At 46.2% G+C, this 20376-nt stretch overlaps 1 protein-coding gene across 1 annotated transcript in view; it reads left to right on the top strand.

Annotated features, from left to right (window-relative positions):
* Stx8 (syntaxin 8) overlaps positions 1 to 20376 on the top strand; it is a 257224-nt gene that overhangs the window by 53294 nt on the left and 183554 nt on the right. The window contains exon 6 of the mRNA XM_052756796.1: positions 1312 to 1404. Coding sequence (XP_052612756.1) covers positions 1312 to 1404 — 93 coding nt within the window. The remainder of the gene's footprint in view (positions 1 to 1311; positions 1405 to 20376) is intronic.

The raw sequence follows: 20376 nt of genomic DNA, 5'->3' as shown, positions 1-20376 counted from the left end.
GTCTCTGCTCAGGGCAAAGACCTGGAAGCAAAGGAGCAAGGCTCTTGCAGAGATCACCAGGATGGCCCCTTTGAAGAAACAGGCATCGAAGGGTACAGTCTGTCACGGTGGGGAAGTTCCTGTGACAGGAGCTTGAAGCAGCTGGTCACATTGTGCTCATGCGCAGCCAGCTTTCCCTTTTACATAGTCTAGACCCCAGTCCACTTTAGGGTGAGTCTCCCCACCTCATGTAACCTGAGCAAGATAATTTCTTTTAGGCCTGGCGGGAGGCTTGTCTTCTAGGTGATTCTATATCCTATCAAATTGACAATCAGTACTAAACATTGGACCTGCTGCAGAGAAAAAACAGCCAAGTGCTCCAGGAAGAGTTCTAGGCTAGTCAGAAAGATAAACGGAGAGGCAGTGAGCTCATCTCCAGCGTGAGGGACGTGTTGTAGGGAAGGCCCTGGTAGATGCATTATTGCTTTGCTGTATATTTTTTATACACATTTTCTAAACTTAGTAGGAGTGAGTGGATTGAAGTCTTGAAGGATTTCTATCAGGGAGTTGAACTTGTCTTCACTTGCCTTCTGTACTACCCAGTGTTCAGGACTACAAGTTCCTCACACCCATCCTTATTCTTTTCCATATTTACAAATCTGCTAAGTCCTCAATTCTTATTATTGGTTTTTATTTGTATTTTTTAAAAATTTGCAGTGCCAGGCTGGCAAGATGGTTCACTGAGTAAAGGTGCTTGCAGCCAAAGCATAATGACCCGAGTTTGAGCCCTGAGACACGGGTAGTAGCAGGAGGAAACCAACTCCACAAATTGTCCTCTAGCTCCAACATGTGTGCGCCTGTGTGCATGCACGTGCGTGCCCACACACACACGTTATAAGCAAATACAAAATTTTTAATGATGTCAGTGGGTTTATGTGCTTATTTCCCTTTTACAAGTCTTTGGTATTGTTTTTGTCTATATTATTTCTCCACTTTAAATATCAGAACATCACCCTGTTCTTGTTGATGACTACATGTTCTGTTTGTATTACATACTAGAGGGTTAAATGTTGGTGTAGTCAAACTTAATAGAATTCCTGTTTCATATTTAATTGATCAGGAAGTCCTTTCGGTATGAGGTATGAAGTAAGTATTTATGTTTTTTTCTTTTCGTAATGCTAGCCATGGTGAAGAGTGTCACTTGCAGGATAGATGGATCTCTATGTATGTGTGTCTGTCTATCAATGTTTGTATATGTGTATATACATGTTTATATTATCTTTAAAATGGTTCCCTTGGATTTTTAGTCAGTTGTTTGTCCTTTTCTTTTAGAACAGGACGCAGGCCTTGATGCTCTTTCCTCCATCATCAGTCGCCAGAAACAAATGGGCCAGGAAATCGGGAATGAGCTGGACGAGCAGAATGGTAAGAACGAGTCTGAGGCCGCCAGCCACTGGTGTAAACCCACAGGCTCAAGTGTCTGTTGACTCACTTTCGATCATGCGGCGCCGAGGGCGTCTGCAGCCAGCCGACTGCAGTGGTTTATTACAGATGTGGTGCTTTTTCGACAGTTTACATTGCAGTTCCCAAATTCCGTGTAAAGAAATGTCACTCAAAACCTTCCAGTACTCAGTGGCTGCTTTAATTTAATTAATTTTGGTTTTTATAGCCCTGGTGGCCTTGAACTCTCTATGTGGATCAGGCTGGCTTTGAATTTGCATTACTTTCTTCTGCATCTGCTTCTCAAGGGCTGGGATTACAGTCGTGTGCTGACCGTACCTGGCCCTACTATTTTGAGAAATAGTTTATGATCTGTTTATCCCAAGAACTTTTTTTTTCTCTGTGGAGGATGTGAAATTGTGCAGTGTTTGGTGCCTTGATACAAAGCATAATAAAGCTGTGTGGGTCTCATATCATCTCTGCACCCAATGGAGTTTGCTTCTCTTCTATCATAAATGACCAGGCCACGGGACAAAAAAGTTTCAAGGTGTCTGTTTAGGGCTTGATGTGACAGATATGGTTTGAGAAAGAGGAACTTGTAGGCTACTGTGGTTTGGAGCCTTAGGACTTGGGAGGCTCTTGTGCTTGAGTTATGTAGGGGGTAAGAACCTGAACAAGGATAACCATGGAAGCAGAGGGTGGGATGCATGCAGGAAACAGCAGTGCTGTCACTGTGAGGGACGCAGCGAAATCCAGAGGTTTGTGAGTCAAGACTGTGAGTCCCAATTCGATGCATCCGACCAGAGATGCAGTGAGGTCCGAAACGGAAACATTCAGTCTGCAGCTGGCGCAGTCCCAGCTTAGTGAGAAGGCAGGACGAGGGTGAGAGAAGCCTCAGCAGGGACGTGATGCACTGGTGTTCACAGCGGCTCTCGTTTTGTGCTGAGCACACTTGTCCACATCATGTCATGTATTCCACACGAGGAAAGGGAGGTAACGATGTCCTCATTGCTAGAAATGAAGCTCAGAGCTGCAGAGAGTCCTCGGAATGCCACGGCTCTTATAAAAGGCAGGACTGAAACCCTTTTCTGATACGGCTGCTTTTCTGTTATACCAGCTTCCTAGCCAAGGAGGACAGGGTAGGGAGGCAAAGGTGCTGTTAAAGCATCATGTGTGGGTAGGTGTGGAAGTCCTGGAAGTGGACTGGAGTCGCTCTCTGCAGGGAGGCTGCACTTGCCAAAACCATACAACAGGCGCTTCCCTCCCGGATCCCGAGAAAGAATGTGGTCATCGTTCCCATGGTTTCAGTCCATTTCCCTATCATAAGTAAACAAATCCAGCTGTTGAGCATCTGTCACACGCAAATAAACTCGTAAGCAAGTGGAGAGCCCTCTGTCTCTACAGTCCTAATGTGGCTTGCGACAGCTTAGCACTGGGGGGACAGTTTGTTCCTTGTCCTGCTGGTGCTATGAATAGGCCAATTATGGATTTGCGTTTGATCCAGGCATTTGGGCAGTTCCTTCGCTGTGAGACAGCATTAGTAAGATAACAAGCTTTATTTTTAAAAGACAACCTTGGCTCTCTGGTGTTTGTTTATTTTTTATCTCAAGGAAATTTGCCTGGGGGTGGGGGGAGTCTGACCTAAACTGACGAACATGTCATCCTGTGGTGTGTGCCGGCCACAGTATCTGTGGGTACGTGACTAAGAATAAAAGATGCATGGTTTTGTGTGGGACTCACTACCTTCGCAGGTCAAATTGCCATGTGTTTCCCAGCACAAACAAGCATACTGGCGTGACTTCCTCTTAAGTGACTATCAGAATTACTTGGGGTGCTTTAACACCCCTCAAAGCCTAGGTCATGTCTCGGTGAGCGTCCGATTCCTGTTATGATTTGATCACAGAAGTATCGGCTTAAAATAACAGAGACTTAGTGTCTTATGTTAGTTTGGTAGCACACATGTCTGCCTTGAGTCTCGCTGGGTGAAAACCAATGCATCAACAAGAGATCAGCATTCCTTTCTGAAGGCTCTCGGGAGGGATTGGTTTCCTTGCCTTTTCCAGCTTCTAGTGGCCACCCGCATTCCTTGGCTTACATCCCTTTCTGTGTTCAAAGCCAACAACAATAGACGTCCTGCTGATACTGTGTCTTGCCGGCTACTGATGCTACTAGTCCACCTTTGTGACCCTCATGTTTACATCGCACCCACCCACACAGTGGGAGAAACTCCCCTTGTGGCCAGCCTGTGGGAAGGTTCAGTCTCACCTGCAGCCCTGATGAGCTGTCTACTTGTAAAGCTGCCTACCACAGAGCTTTACAAGTAGATCTGAACATCAGGGGTGGAGAGCAGATTGATTTCATCATGCTGCCGCGCCTCATCGACTGTATTGAGAGGATGTAGTCAGTACTGCAGTTTTACACTGACTCCATATGCTCACGTCACACATGCACAGAGCCTTCACACTTACCTGGGCCACACAGAGCTTATGGTCGCTGGCCCAGTTCTTTCTCTCTCTATCACATAGCTTACCCCCATCGTTGTATCCCTCCATCTCCATCCCACAGTCAGATAGATACATGTGGATCTAGACAAACATGGGGTACTTTTCCATGAGCTGCCAACATAAGCGGGGTTTCTCTGTGGTGGCCTCCCAGGGAGCCCGCAGTTACTTACATGGGTGGTTTCTGGTGTGTTTTCTCCTCAGAGATAGGGCAGACTCAGCCATTTTCACTCACAAGAATGGACACTCTCAGAATAAAAACCAAACCAAACCCTGTCCCTGACAGGCTTACAGTCAGCCTTATTCCTTTTGCTAAACTGAAGCAAGACCGTGGTGTCTCTAGGTGGGTCAGGCCTGCGGCCCACCTGGAGCTTTTTACCGTGACTCATGTATATCACAGAAGTCAGGGCCACAGACAGAGGAGACGTGTGTTGTAAATCTCTCCATATGATTCATGGAGCTACAGAATGGTTGCTTTGATTTTCCTTAGAGAAGCAATCAGCTAGAATAATGTCCAGCCAGACCATTTTGGAACAAAGGGTCAAACCTTACTAATAAATGCATTGTACTTAGAACGTAACCACAGAGTCAAAGGATCAAATTATCTTTAACTTAGGAATTCAGTTTTCATTCTCACCATAGGGAATTAAGAGCAACCGGTCAATGCCAGTTACTTGTTCATGTGCAATGACCAGGCCTGAAAAAGGAAAGAGTAGCAGCAAAGGGGAAATCCCAGTGATGGGAGCCTATATGTCACTGGTTTGTTGTATGTAGGGGATGGGAGAACAGGGTGGCAGGGAAGGCCACTTGTCTTCCTAACATCAATTCTGGGGCAAGGAAACCAGTGAGTCCTTCAGAGAGCTAGAAATATGACTGCTTGTTGAAGGACATGGTGCTCTCGAAACTTCACATTCACTGCCAGGTGGCAGCGGCGCACGCCTTCAATCCCAGCGCTCAGGAGGCAGAGGCAGGCAGATCTGTGAGTTCGAGGCCAGCCTGGTCTACAAAGAGAGTTCCAGGACAGCCAGAACTACACAGAGAAACTCTGTCTCGAAAAATCAAAACAACAACAGCAAAAAACAAACAAACAAAACTTCACATACATATTAATGGATTACCACTTACAGATCTGTTAGAATTCCTAGCTGAATTTTCATTGTGAAAAGTGAGGATAAAATTGTGTATTTACCTCCCTGAAACTTGGTAAGAGAGGCACATCTCCATCACTAAACTATTGCCCTATCGGGGCAAAAGGGACTTTGCAGGTGTGTCAAGTTGAGTCAGTTGGGACAGGAAGGGTATCTATCTGTGATTATGCAGGTCGACCCTAAACGCAGTTAGAGGTATCTAAAGGGATGCAGGGTCTGGGTGTTAGCTCTGTTGGAGAGCACTCCCCAAGTAGGCATTAGACCTTCAATTTCGTGTCTAGCACCACCAAAAGGAAAGAAAGGTTGGAGGTGAGAGGCAGAGGGAGATTTGAGAGGAGAGTAAGGCAATGCAATGTCTGAGACAAGATGGTACCCTCTAGCTCTGAAGATAGTGGAAGGAGCCACGAAGAAACGGGGTTCAAAGGCTCTGCAAGCTGAGAAAGGCAGAAAGCACACCCCCCCCCGGGTCTCTGGAGGAGCATCTTGACTTCAAAGCCAGTGAAGCGGATTTCAGCCTCCGTCTCTACTACTGTTCTTGGACAACAACAGTGAATTTGAGTAATTGCTGTGTCTTTTGGTCAGTTGCCACCTAATTCAGATTAGCCGCATTTACACGAAAATGTTTGAGTTACCCATAAGTCTATACTGTCTTACCCTTTGAGGTGATTTCTTTCTTTAAAACTTTTTTTTTTTTAAGATTATTTTATGTGTATGAGTGTTTTGCCCGCAAGTATGTGTGTGCACCACATGTGTGCCTGGTGCCCATGGAGGTCAGGAAGTGGTGTCAGATTCCCAGAACCTGGAGTTAAGGATGGTTGTCGGCCACCATATGGGTGCTGGGAACTGAACCTGGGTCCTCTGCGAGAGTAGACAGTGTTCTTGGCTGCTCGGCCATCCCTCCAGCCCCTTGAGGTGATTTCTTTAAGCTTTACAGCAGCAAGTTGCTCTAATCCACTGTACCTGAAGTCCTGAAGTCTCTTGAAGTGTTTCCTTATGCTTCCATGACAGTTAGTCTTGTACCGATAAGGTGTCCGAGGAGGGGGCACTTCTTCCTGTCCTATCCAGTGTCAGGGTTCTTTATAAAAATATTTATTTCATGTGTATGTGTATTTCTAAGACTGCATTTGTATATGTGCACCACATATAGGAGCCCACAGAGGTCAGAAGAGGTGTCGGATCCCCTGGAACTGGAGTTATGGATGGTTATGGGCTAAGATGTAGGTGCTGGGAACTGAACCCAGGTCCTCTGGAAGAGCAGACAGTGCTCTTAACCACTGAGCCATCTCCCCAGCCCCAGTGTCAGACTCTTTCTTTTTGGTTATCTGTAGAAAATCATCTTCTGTTTTCGTATTTCACTGTGGTGCTGGAGATAAAACTGGCAGGTGGTAGAAAGCAGTGAAGTTGTAACAGGGTGAAATTTCCCTACTCTGTTAGCTTGTGTAAGTTAGAAGAAGAGCAAGCTGATGAAAGAAACTGGGCTGCGGGATGGGTCAGAAGACGAGGTGCTTGCTTAGCCAAAACCAACCTGCTTTTAGTCCCAGGGTCCCACAAGGTGGCAGGAGAGAACCATGTCCGGAGGGTTGTCCTTTGACCTCCATACATGTGCCATGATATGCACAGGGTTGATGTATATTATTTGACGGGGCTTACTAATATGTCTTTCTAAAATGTGAAGTGTTGTCCTGAGAGACGTGTGATGAAATAGCCTCCAGTGTTTCTGAATAGCAACTTCCCATTTGATTCCATCAGTTCTTTTTTAAAAACTTTAAGGGGAGGTTATCAAACACACACACACACACACACACACACACACACACACACACAGAGTAACAGCTGTGTTGGGTATCTCTGTCATTAATACTTTAGGCTATTCAGCTATTAATATCACTGTATAGACTTAATTTTTAGTGACCTTCACCTAGTAACTGGTTCTCAAAAACTGTGGTCTAGGACCCTTCATGTTTTTAAAAATTATTGAGATATCTTGAGAGTTTTTTTTCTTTTCCTATTTCTTTTGATACTGAATTTAAAATTAAGAGACAAGTAAAAAGTTATTAAATATAAATTTAAAATAATAAGTTATTATATATTTTAAACAAACTTATGGAAAGTAACTGTTTTTCAAAGGTATACCCGTAATCACATTGCCCTATGGTTTTGGATGCTTGTGTTTGGAGAAGTAAAGCTAGCTGGATTCTTATATGTATTTGGCTCATTGCAATACATCATTTTGGATGTTGTAAATGAAATACATTTCACATAGAAATGTAATTGGAAAAAAGCCTTTTAAAAATCTTTCCAAATAGAAAGTTTTTGTTCTTTGCTAGGATAGCAAAATCCAACAAGTGGTTTCTGGAAGGGTTGCTGTGGCTTTGATCCTGCCGTCCTCCGATTTGTGCTGGGACTGGCTGGTGTGGGACAGCTACTGTGTCAGACCCTGCTGGACGCTACACCAGGAAGTAAGAGAGCTCTGGGGCGCTTGTCTCTGCAGTTACATACTTTGCCCTCAACGTGACAAATCAGTTAGATTCCTGCCTCAATGGCCACCCTGATCAGCTGGCCCTAGCAGCCACCATGAGGTATAATCCACCATATATCTAGCTGGGGCAGGAGGAGACTGGAACTACCTGTTGAACTGTCCAGATGAATGTCATGGTGGTGTTATCTATAGTGATGGGACTCTCAGACCTACTAGCCTAATGATCTTGAGCAAGGTAGCCAGTCTTCAGTGTCTGTCCGAATCTATCAAGGGGATTCACAGGACCCATTTCACAAGGTCAAGAACATAAAACAGGCCAGTGTGTGGTGCCCACATTGGAAGCAGTCTGCGGGAATCCTTCACTGCTCCTTGCCTTCACAACATAGATCTTTGTTTGAAAACAAACAAACAAACAAAAAAACAAAAAAACAAAAACAGACCTGTAGACTGAGTTAATGGGTGTGTCTCACCACTCCCTTTTCTAAAGACTGTCAAAAGGCAGAATCATGCTGGGCGGTGGTGGTGGTGGTGGTGGTGCACGCCTTTGATCCAGCACTCATCTCTGAAGACAGCCTGGTCTACAGAGTGAGTTCCAGGACAGCCAGGGCTACACAGACAAAAATCACAACAGACTTAGTTCAGATACTAAACTGGCTTTAATGAATGAGTCTATAAATGGAGAAGGGTGTTCTGGTTGAAGAACTGGGGCTACAACATGGCCAGGCAGCGTTTACAGACATAGAACAGGAGTGAGATGACATCAGAGAGGTCCAGGGACTTGTTTGACTCACCTTGTTTGAGGCAGGTGTCTGCTTAGGAGGGACTAAAGCTTGGCTGTTGTGATCTGTGCCTGCTTATTGCATTCATTTTTCTTAACCACTCCGAATTGGCTTGGTCCCTTGTCCAAATCAATGACTCTCTGTGAGTTGTATTTCACATATATAAATGTTAGGTAAGACGTCTTTTAAGACAGTCCTTCGGTTCTTAGCCGGGCTTGGAAACAACCAAGGGAGTTCTAATCCTTGCTGCCAGTGGTGTCTAGAAGCCTCGTGGTCCTGAGATAACTCAGCCAGATGTGGACCTCAGTGCCAAGTGTGTGTACACACATGCACGCACGCAAGGGCAGGGAGTGAGGCTGGGCTTCCTATGACTGTGAGCAGATGGAAGTGGGCTTTCCAGATAAATCTAGGAGCTGGGAAATGACAGTTTTATGGGAAAACTAATTTCTTCCGTCCCCACCCAAGAGTGGGATACTCAGTCAGGCCACCCACCTTGGTCCACAACATTTTTAACATGCATACCTAAGTTTGTATTTTTTTTTCTAAAAAAGTCTAAAGCAAATAAGTATCTCGGAATAAATCAAGTTTAGAATTCTTCACTTCAAACTCCCCATTTTTCATGCTGTTTTCAACAGAAGCCCCTCTTTGTCTGAGCCAGTGTTTTATGTAGATTTGCTGACATCTGTAACGGTCTTTCTCCTCCTCCACGACTCTTCTAATTGGGGTGTGTGTGTGTGTGTCTCTGTGTGTGTGTGTGTGTGTGTGTGTGTGTGTGTGTGTGTGTGTGCCTGAGTCTGTGTGTGTCTGTGTCTATGTGTATGTCTGTGTTGGAGGAATGCTACAGTTTTAAACATTAAGAAAGCTTTAATTTTCGTGATTGCTTTTTTCCACTGAAGTGTGTTTTTCAGGTTGTGAGATCTTCTTTTGAAAACTTTTAAATGGTACTAACCTTAACATTTTTTTTTTTTTTTTTTTGGCTCCTTGTATCATTTCTGCTTTTTCTTGGCAAGCTTTGGGTTGTTCATCTCAGACTTTTTCTTTCATGCTGTTATGGGCTGAATTATGTCCATAACATATATATCCCATTTATATTTTGGTGTTGTAATAGTCTACCCCCAAGAATGTGACTGTCTTTGGAGAGAGACTTTTTAAAAAAGTAATTAAGTTACAATGAGGTCATTTGGATGGGTCCTAATCCTGTATGACTCGTGTGCTTTGTAAGGTGAAGAAACTTTAACAAGACACCTCTGGAGGGGGAACTGGGAAGACATGAGGAAGACACACCAAGAAGGGCCTTAGAAACCAGCTCTCTGACGACAGCTTGATCTCGGGCTTACAGTCTCTGGACTTGTGAGAACGTGGAGGTGGTTGGAGGCGTGGAGTTCGTAGTAATTGCAGGCTCTACCCCTGTGATTTTTCCTTATATACCTGCAAATTTTCTATCGACACTTTATGCTTACGAACAGAGGACCATGCTACCGTGTGTAGACAGCTGGGATGGCCTTTTTATACGGTGGTAGATTGATTTATCCAGGAGGTTCCCTTCTTGCCTGGGACAACTTGCCATGAATCAGGTTGTACCGTAGGCCGGCGTCCCGTCGGGGTAAGTAAAGAGGACCCAAGCGGATTCAGGACCTTTGCTGCAACCCTTACCACACAAGTGATGAAGTCAGAATGTTGACCTGGGGTGTAATGGCATGAACTTTAACCCAGGCTGACGTGACTTCTTCACTGACCTCTTTTTACCCTGTAGCTAGCTATCCCAGAGTCTGAGTCATTTCCTTGCCTGGACACCAGCTCCCATGGGCCTGCCTTCCACAGCAGCCCTTCCTCTCCGGAGAGAGCCGTCCAAGGGTTCCAGCTGGGAAGAAACCCTGGAGGCTGCAGCCCACACAGGGCAGGGCTCGGGGTAGTTGGGCCCAGCTGCTCCATAGACAACTCTCTGCTCAGAGGCCCCGATTCCTGCCTCACAGTCACTTTCTTTTTAGAACATTCTGTGGCTGTCAGTAGCCATTGACTCCAAGCTTGGCGGCTCTCCAGGGCTCTCTATTGGGGAAGAAAGAGCCTCTCTCTGTAGCCGTGTGTATTTCAAGTTGGAGCTTCCTCCCCCATTGTGGTTTGTCAATAGTCCGGTCTCTTCTTCAAGCAAGCGAGTCTTCCAAATGACTTGTCCATTGATAGCACTCCCTGGTGTTGTCACGGCCACTGTGGAGTCATTCTTAGGTTCAGAAATCATCTCTGCAGTACGATTGTGCTCTCTGGAAGGAAGGGGGTAACACGCACGCTGAATTCTACTGTCTAGAACTCCAAGTCATAGTTTTTCTGAAGTAACAGTAGTGATATAAACTATTTTACCAAAACGGCTGGTGCTCCGGAGGTTTCACTAGAACAGATGTCTCACGTGGTGTCTGTGGAAGTCGTTTTCTAGGGCCTCTGTGAGTGCACGCCAACTTACCACCTGATGCCTGCATAGCCGAATTTCCCTAAAATAGTAAAATTAGGGAGATGGGGAAAGGCAATTATGTTCCTTGTATTCATGGTTTTAGGTCCCTGAGGATGAGCAATCTTTGTCTATAGGAAGAGGAGAGTTAGTAGAGAGGGAGCGAAGAGGAACAGGAAAGATGGTCTGTCTTGCCCATCTGACTCCTGCTGGGTATCCAGCAGTTTCTGATGCTCCACAGGTCTGCAGGGTCAGTCCCACCCAGTCCCACTGAGTCCCACTCTAGATACAACTGTAAGTCCTGGGTATCCCCAGGCACTTCCATCTGATTGACTATAAATTCTCATGATTTTTCTTCTGAATTTGATACTTTATGAGAACATTCACAGAACTCTGGAAAGTACCATACTTACAATTAGAGTTTGATTGGAGTGGTTGCTGCTGAGGAACAGCCAAACAGAGTAATGTCTGGGACAAGGTGTCGGAGTGAGGTGCTGTAGACCCTCCATGCCCTTTCGACATGTGCCCTGCTCACAGCACATCCGTCTGATCCCTGACCTGGAAGCTGCCTGGACCTCATTGGTGGGTTTTTGTGGAGGCTTCATTACTTGAGCAGTCATTGGCCGTGTCGTGGGCCTCAGTCTCCAGCCTCCTTCCTCACCATTGGAGGTGAAGTCGGGCCTGAAACTTCCAATGCTCTTATCATCCACAGGGCTAGCCCTCCCCTCAAATTATTTAAAGGCCTACCAGGAGTCACCTCGTTAGCACAAATCTAAAAGAACTTCTTAGATATAACAACAACAACAATAAACAAACAAACAAATAAAAATACACAAACACCACTCCTACGAGGAAATTTCAGGGTTTTTGAAGCTCTTGCCAAGAACCAGGAATAAAGATAAATATTATACCTTTTTCCTTTTTTTAATTTTAATTTTAATTTTTTATTTTTTTTTTAACAGCACAGTGAGGAGCCAGTGTCTGTGAGTCTGTTGAGTGTGCAGAAATAGGCATGGTTCTCATCACGAGGCTTTGCTGCTACCTTTCGTTCTGATGATGAGCCGGGATGATGAGACACAAGGACTTCTTTGCCTTTTTTAGACTAATGCCTTCTTCATTTCTTTCTGGACCCATATGTGGGTTTTGAGCCTGGCACTGTAGCCAATTTGCCATGTCACTAGCAGGGCCAGGGTTTTCCAGAAGAAAAGCTTTGGGCATATTAGTTACAGAAAAGGACATTCATGCTCAGGCCTTGGGACAGCTGGGAGGTGACTCATCAGGCTTCCTTTCCCTTGGGCTTCCCCACAGTTCCTATTGACCTCGAAGAGGGAGGAAGCAACCACAGTCCCTCCAGCTGTGGCCGCAGAACTGGAGGCCGCGCTTCAACACAGCGCAGCAGAAGCGCAGGCTCCAGCCGCATCTGAGGCTCTACCCCACCTCACCCTGACACCACCTCATGCTGCAAGCTCGCGCCGGCCAGTCTGCGCAGTAGTTTTCTTCCCAGTGCCTCTGTAGGAAGGGAGGCCTGGAGCTGACCTGGGGCCTTTCCCAAGGTCTGCTGCTCACTCAACTGTATTTGTAACCCCCATGTTTGTACAGGTGGTGCTTTTGCAAGTCTTGAGTGATCGTAAGGTGACGACAGTATTTGAGTCACTCCATGAGCATGTTCTAAGGTCAGACAAGGTGGTGCACTGCATTTCTGTTTCCTCTTTCCTGCAAAGATGCCCAGAGGATGGAGGTTCTGGCCCAGGGTCCTGTTGCAAGGTTTTGTGATGACTAACAGTAATTGTCAACTTAGCAGGATCCAGAATCACAGAATCTAGAATCTAGAAGATAATCTCTGGACATGTTTGGGAGTTTTTACATCAAGATGATTTAGGGCCGTCGTGGCGCATGCCTTCAATCCCAGCACTCGGGAGGCAGAGGCAGGAGGATCTCTGTGAGTTCGAGGCCAACCTGTAGAGTGAGTTCCAGGAAAGGTGCAAAGCTACACAGAGAAACCCTGTCTTGAAACACCAAAAAAAAAAAAAATGATTTAGGTGGGAAGACTTAAATATGGTGACACTGTTCCTCAGGCTGGAGTCCCAGATAAACGGAGAAAGCAAGCTGAACACTGTGTTTACCACTCTCTTCCTGCCTGTGGACACACTGTGACCAGTTCCATTAAACTCTTGCTGCCATGATTCCACCATGGTGCCCCGTGTCCTCAAACTGAGAGTCAAATCCAGCCCTCCTCCTTTAATTGGGTTCTTGTCAGGTGTCGGTGGCAGTATTGGGACAAATGCCACACAGATTTCAGGCCTAACCTTGGCTTGCTTTTCTTAGTGAGCCAGCCTTGGGCACGTCACCAAACATTTCTGAACCTTGGCTTTTCTTTTGAAATATAAAGAAAATAGAGTCACTGTAGTGAGTTCCTTTTGGGACAAAATAGTCTAATCTGCATGAGACACGAACATAGAAATTGCAGGTTTCCCTTAGGAACATTGGTTCAGTGCTCACTGATTCTGTGTTTACCACTACAAACAATAGGAATCAAGTGGGTACAGAATCAACCAAGGGCCAGGCTCGTGAGTGAAGTCCAAGAGCACCCAGGGGCAGCCTTCCAAGGACATTAAGCCAGTAAAGTCACACAGAATATGCTTCATCCCCCGAAAATAAGTTGTGACAAGTGTGAAATGTTGCTAATCAGAGAATCTCATTAGATGAGTGTACAGGCTTTATTCAAGGCACCTATCACGTAGGCGTGTTACCTCCTCCCTGGCAGGTATCCAAATTCCAGACACCCAGAAGGTAAGCATAAGCCGCATTGTTTTTATGTAGCCCAGGCACCATGAGCCACACATAATCAGTTAACAGTGACCTCTTCACATCCAAGTTCCAAGATACCTGCCAAGGACCCGCTTCAGAAGGGCACATAGGCACACAGTGCACGCATCTGTACCCAGGCCTGCTCTACATATGCTTTCCTTACATTTATAGTGATGGAAGCTGTACAGGTGAGCACACGCTTTCCTAAGAAATGTATAAGTGTGTTCTTCAGAAGGTGAAGATGCAGAAGATGGATTCCAGCCTGTCACGATCATCACTATCCCAGCTAGAGCAGATGAAAAGTCCATTATTAAAATGATGACCTTTGGTTGGGCTTTGGCTTCTCTATCCAGGCCTTAGAGAATGTGCTTCTGAAAGAACTCACTGAGCATGTGGGGTTGTGAGTAGGATTGAGAATGTTGGTAATGAAAAGCAAAGTCACAGGACAGAGGTGGGCTGATTGGAACCGAGTGCTCAAGCTGGGAGACAGGGAGACAGAGACTGATGCTGCTCGGTGGAGAGACAGGGACCGATGCTGCTTGGGATCTTACAGGAGCTTGAGCTGGGAGGCAACTCGGTCTTCACAGTTTGCTTTGGGGCCGACATGACAGTATACATTTTCTATCCAACTGTCTGCCACGAGAGTGAGATCTTGAGGAGATATTGTGGGTGCAGTGAGACGGACATTTTATCTTGTTTAACCATTCCACACGGTAATTTGGAAACTGAAATGGACATCACCAGTGAATAGTTCTGTTGATCTTTTTTTTATTTTTAAGTTTGAAATACGTAAACAGCTTTAAAAGGGTTTATTATGTACTTAAGAGCCAACAACTGGTCATACAGTGCTTGTGTCTAATCAGGTTTGATGTGTGTCTTTGAATAAGATCTCAGGGAGGGTCCCAGTGGGGTCTTTTGGATGAGATCACTTGAGGCACAAGGAATAATCCTCACCTTTGCTTCTGGCCTCATCCTGACTCAGGATTCATGCAGCTAAACTCGTTCCAGAATGGCTATCTCAGGGGTGGGAGTAGAGCGAAGGGTCGTTCTCGTTTGACTGTGTTTGCCGTCTGTTCGATCAAAGAGCCTAAGAGCAGCCATTTTTGTTTGGCTTTGTTTCAGAAATAATGCTTTCTCTTGCTGGCAATGGGTAAAGGGTGTAGGAAGAAGTAAGTTGTTTTGTGTTGGGAGGCGTTTGGGTGGGCCCACAGATAGTCAGACATCAAAGACGTGGTTTGGGATGGGAATTGAGGAGGCCATCCAGTCATGTGCATCTTACATCATTTACATGCATGTAACCTGACTAACAGTTCTAGACAGTCCTGGACCTCAGGCTTCTGTGTGGAAGTTGACAGGCCTGAGACATCTCCCACAGTGGAGGGGAGCGGTGGTGATGGTGGTGGGGACAGACAGACAGGCTGGTGGTGTGGGCATAGACTTGGGGTGGGATGGAATGTGTTTGAGTCCTCAGGAGTTCTTGATGCATCATCGTGCATCGGGACAGTGCTCGCCCTGCTCAAGGACTGAAAGCACCGACCAGGCACCCCAATCTGTGTCCCTGGGCACCCCAACCTGTGTCCCCGGGCATCCCAACCTGTGTCTCTGGGCACTCCCTCCTGTGCTTTTACGTGACTGCAGTAACACAGGGCACCACCTCAGGCTGAACCCGATCAACCTTCTAGGGTCTGTTCTAAAGACACTTGGCATATAGGTTGTAGAGACTAAAAGGCAGTGATGGGGTGCAGCAGGGCACCGGGCTTATGTGCTGTAACATTTTAAGTACTTCTCTTTCTTCTCTGTTGACAGCATGTGGAATGCACCTGTCCTTATCCTCCTATTCTTGACATAAGGACAGAAGAAGTCTGTCAGGTACAGGGTGACACCATGATATCTCCAAAAATAAACTGGCCAGTGATCTGTATCTTATGTGAGAAAAACCTGAAGGCACAAGGAAGAGGCTCCTTTAAAAAATGCCATTTTCGGATGAGGCCCAGGGCCCTCCCAGCAGCCCTGCATGGAAGAGCATATTTTGGCTTTTGATGGGACAGACTGATCTTCGTTCTCTTCTCTCCTCCTTGCTTCTTGAGAACAAACAAACAAACAAAAGTCCCCATCGAAGCTTTTGGCTGAGAATTCATTCCCTCTGCATCTCAGTTTTCATTTCTGTTAATAGGGGGTAGAGGTCCCTTGTGTCCTCTGCCAGCATAGCTGTGAAAGCTCTAGCTTGGTCATCTTGCTTGGTCCCCCCACTTACTTTGAAAAGTGTGTTTCCTTATCTCAGCACCAAAGGGAAAAAGGAGTGGGGAAAGTAACTGTTCCTGTCTCAGAAGGTTTGTGGAGGAGTAAATGAGGTGGTGTTTAGCACAGTGCATGCACGTAGCAAGTGCTTAATTAAGGTTCACGTTTATGGGTATTATGATCCCATCTGTTCCATGTTCAGTTAAGCTGAAATTCTACTTGTTGTCACAGAGCCACTGGGCCATGCTGCTGTTCTGATCCCCCGCATTGTACGCCCCCCCCCATCCTCCATTCCCCAACCCCCGGTCAGGCTGCGGGTCCCTGTACCAAGGCCTTTGCCACTTCAATCACTGGAAGCAGTGTGGGGTTTTAATATCATTTATACTTCTGAGGATAAAACTGGCTGCTTCCTCGAGGCCACACAGTCGTACATAGCATCTGAAGAGCTAGCCGGTGTCTCTCCATGCTGCTGTCCATCCTCACATTCAAGATTTATGTCTTCTCCGGGGCCTAAGTGCCCTTTGTCTTGGGAGTATATGCTGAATATCCCTTATCTCAAATGCTTGGGATGAGGTTTTGTTTTTAATTTGGGAGTATTGACATTATATAATGAGATATCTTGGGGCTGCAAACCATGTCTAAACACAGAATTCACTTGAATTTTCTTTACACCTGTATATATCCTGAAAGTAATTTTATGCAATCTTTTTGTATGCCTATGTTTTAAAGTTTTTATTTTATTTTATATATATATGATTTTTTTTCCTGTGGGTACAGTGGACTTTACTGATGGTATTCTAGAGAATAGGGCTCCCTCTCCTTCTCTCGGGGGTCTGGGGTGGAAACCGTGAGGGAGATGCTCAGTGTTGGAGGCTGAGTTGGGGCAGGACTCCTTAGCAGCCTATGACCTCTCTCGCTCTTGTGGTCTTGCTCGGGTGGATGGTCCATGGCTTCTCACTCCTTGGAGGCCATGTAGGCCATGAGGTCCACCCCCCTGCTGCCATAGCCATATTCCTTTTCATACCAGGGAATGACCTTTACAGAGTTGTTAAAGAGCATTGTCAGCCCCAGCATCAAAGGTGGAAGAGTGGGCATCCCTGTTAAAGTTGCAGGGACAACCTGGTCCTCAGTGTAGCCCAGGATGCCCCTTAACGGGCCCTCCAATGTCTTCTTCACCACCTTCTTGCTGTCATAGTACTTGGTAACTTTCTCCAGGTGGCATGTCAGATCCATGACTAACACTGGGGGTAGGGACATGGAAGGCCATGCCAGTGAGCTTCCGGTTCAGCTCCTGGATGACCTTGCTCACATGCAGCCTTGGCAGTGCCAGTGGATGCAGGGATGATATTCTGGGCAGCTCCACCGCTGTCATGCCACAGCTTCCTAGAGGGGCACCCACAGTCTTCTAGGTGGCAGTGATGCCATGGACTGTGATCATGAATCCTTCCACAACGCCCAAGTTATTGTGGGTGACCTTGGCCAGGGGTACCAAGCAGTTGTTGGTGTAGGAGGCATTGCTGACCATCTTGAGTGAGTTGTCATACTTCTTATGGTTCATTCACACATCATAGGAGTATCAGCAGAAGTAGCAGAAATGATAACCTTTTTGGCTGCACCCTTCAAGTGAGGCCTTGCCTTCTCAGCACCAGCATCACCCATTCATTTGATGTTGGCAGGATCTTGCCCCTGGAAGATGGAGATGGCCTTCCCGTAGATGACAAGTTTCCCATTCTCAGTCTTAGCTGTGCTAGGGAACTTGCCATGGGTAGAATCACACTGGAACATGTAGACCATGTAGTTGAGGTCAATGAATGGGTCATTAATGGCAACAGCGTCCACTTTGCCAGAGTTGAAGGCAGCCCTGGTGACCAGGTGCCCAATAGGGCTGTTCATTCCAGCCTTCATCATTGTGTTCAGGAACAAGGCTGTCACTACGTGAAGAGTTTCAGCTGTCTCTGGAATGGGGAGGAGCAGAGAGCTGTATTTGTTTGTTTGTTTGTTTATGTATGTATGTCTAATGTGTATGTGTATAAGCATGCACATGCCACAGTATGCATGTGGAGGTTGGAGGGACAATTCAGGAACCAGTGATGCTGTCCTTGCACCATATGAGTCCTGGAGACCAAACTCAAGTTTGGTGGCAAGCACCTTTACCCACCGAGCCATGGCACTGGCCCACACCTGTGTTTTGACATGAGGTCAGGGGTGGAACTTTCCACTTTAAAAAAAAAAAAAAGCCAGCACTTAGAAAGCTTTGGATTAGAGGGCATTTTAAATTTCAGATTTCATCTTAGGAATGTTCAAAGTACCATACTTAATTTATCTCCCAAGGCAACTAATAAGTTCAGGTCACCCTTTGGAAATAGATGCCTCCATGTTTCCAAGGTCATCTTGAACAGCCAGGACCTATTTGTGTTTGAATGTTTCCTCCACCCAGTTTTCTATTTTTTACCTTTCCATGAATACTAGGACATAGGAGAGGGGGAAAGAACACCAGATGTAGAGTGGTAAAGGGCAAGGCTTCGGAATCAGAGAGGCCCACCCCCTCCCTCCGTTCCCCAGCTGCATGACTACGAGCAACGGACTTGATCTTTCCAGGCTTTGGTCTCCTCCCATAGAATGGGGATGATAATCCCAACCTTATGGGCTGAGAGCATTAAAGGAAATACACTCGCGAAGCTGCAGGCTTGGTGTGGAAGGCTGCCCCTGTCAGTCCTGGGGGTCTCAGATACGACGAGGCACTGCTGGGCTCTCATCCTCGGTGATGACAGGCATGCTGCTGGAAGAAATGTTTGAAGTGGCCTTTTTAAAGTTCAGTGTCTCCAGGTGACCCGCACACCTGTGACATGGCTGATCTCGGGGTATAAATTTCCCCAGCACACAAAATTTCCTTTTCACCACGCACAGTTCGTTCCCGGTATTAGTCACTGAACTTGGAACCTTCTGGTTTTGATTGGCCAGTCAGGGTTCACTGAGGCAAATTCTTTCTTGAGATCTCTCCATATGTTCAGGAAGGGGAGTGTCTGTGAGCGCGCAGCAGCAACGTGCACTGGGGGCCAGGAGCCAGCAGTGTGTTGCCATTTTCAGGGACTCCCAGTGGGCAGCTGGGCAGAATGATTCATATTTAAGTATCTTTGTTCTTTCTGTTTAGTTATAACACTGAAGCTGTATAAATCATGCTGAAAAGAACATGCCTGACATTTATCTGGTTTGAGCTCGCCCCCCAACCCCCCCCAAACTCAAGTTAGAATCCTCAGCCTATAACCAAGGAAGTGTTTGGGGTAAGAAAGGAGGGAAAAGATGGATGGCTCAGGGGAAAGGATGATTCTAACTAGCTTCCTGGTGGAGAATACATTAAAACCTCAGCCTTGAAGGCATGGCGGAAAGTGTGTGTGTGTAAGGGGGCAGCTTGTCATCAGAGGGCACTTCATGTTCGGGAGCTGGTCCCAGGTCTGCCTCCTGTACTTGTTTCGCACATTTATAATGTGCCTACTTCTGACACTCCTCATTTAGGATACACACTTGAGATTTTCCAGCACGTGCAGCCCTCCAGGAACCTCTGTGTTTAAGTGTGACTTAGTGGGAGCTAGAGACCACAGAGCATGGCGTGATTTCATAATTCCTGTCCGTTCCTTCTTGTGCTCTTTTAAGCCCCTAGTGGTTCAGCAGTCAGTCAATTCAGCCTCCTCTGTGTGAGGCTTTGAGCTAAGGTTGGGATCTAAGGGTTGGACCTTACGGTTGATTTATAATGTGGATGTACTTTAAACATTTCTCTTGAGTTATAGTTGTTGTTTTGTTTTTTTAAATCTAACTGGATGGCATAATTAAAGATCATAATTTGGATCCCTCAGTACACTTTGATATTATAATGCTACTGGAGAAATCTTTTTAAGAAAAACGTAACTACCTTTTGTTGGCAATCGTCTCTCTGCAGTTGCTGCTTTTTAAGAATCAGACTTAGAAATATAATGGAACATATTTTGTTAACAATCTCAAAGCAGGTATTTCAACTCTATGATAAATAAAATATTTGTATTTGAATCGGCAAAGAGAAATTAGATTGATTGGGAAGAAACGGTATGAATAGATTGCCTGGAGCCTTGCTTCTGTGGTAGGCTGATAAAGGCCCTGGGGCCGTGGAAGCCACTCTTCCTGGTGATGGGAAGTGATGGTTTCGATCACAACAGCAGCCGCCAACAGGGCACTGCCAGCCCCATCTGACAGGTGAGAAAACAGACTTGGAGAATCGAGACCTGGCTAGGCACACACGGCTAGTAAATGGCCTGTCCGCCCAAGCCCTGCGCCATTTGCCCTGTGGGGACCTGCTCCAGCAGGGAGATTGTTTATTTACTCCTTGGTGCAGCCGTCTTTTTCTCTGAGTAGACCCCTCCTGTAAGGTCCAGGGTGAATGGATTCTTTGGACATTAGAGAGCTGTGTCCCCATCTTCTGGCATCCTGGAAATATGACCAGCTCCTCAGCTTCTGGATGCTGGTCTCACTATCCTAGCTCATCCTGACCCAATGTCGGGGAGTCTAGAAGTCCCAGCAGCCCCTTCCCATGTTC

The sequence above is a fragment of the Peromyscus californicus genome, unplaced genomic scaffold (assembly GCF_007827085.1).
Source record: "Peromyscus californicus insignis strain IS unplaced genomic scaffold, ASM782708v3 Scaffold_3__1_contigs__length_106647218, whole genome shotgun sequence".
In the NCBI taxonomy this organism is placed as follows: Eukaryota; Metazoa; Chordata; class Mammalia; order Rodentia; family Cricetidae; genus Peromyscus; species Peromyscus californicus.
This window is presented reverse-complemented; position numbering and strand designations above follow the sequence as displayed.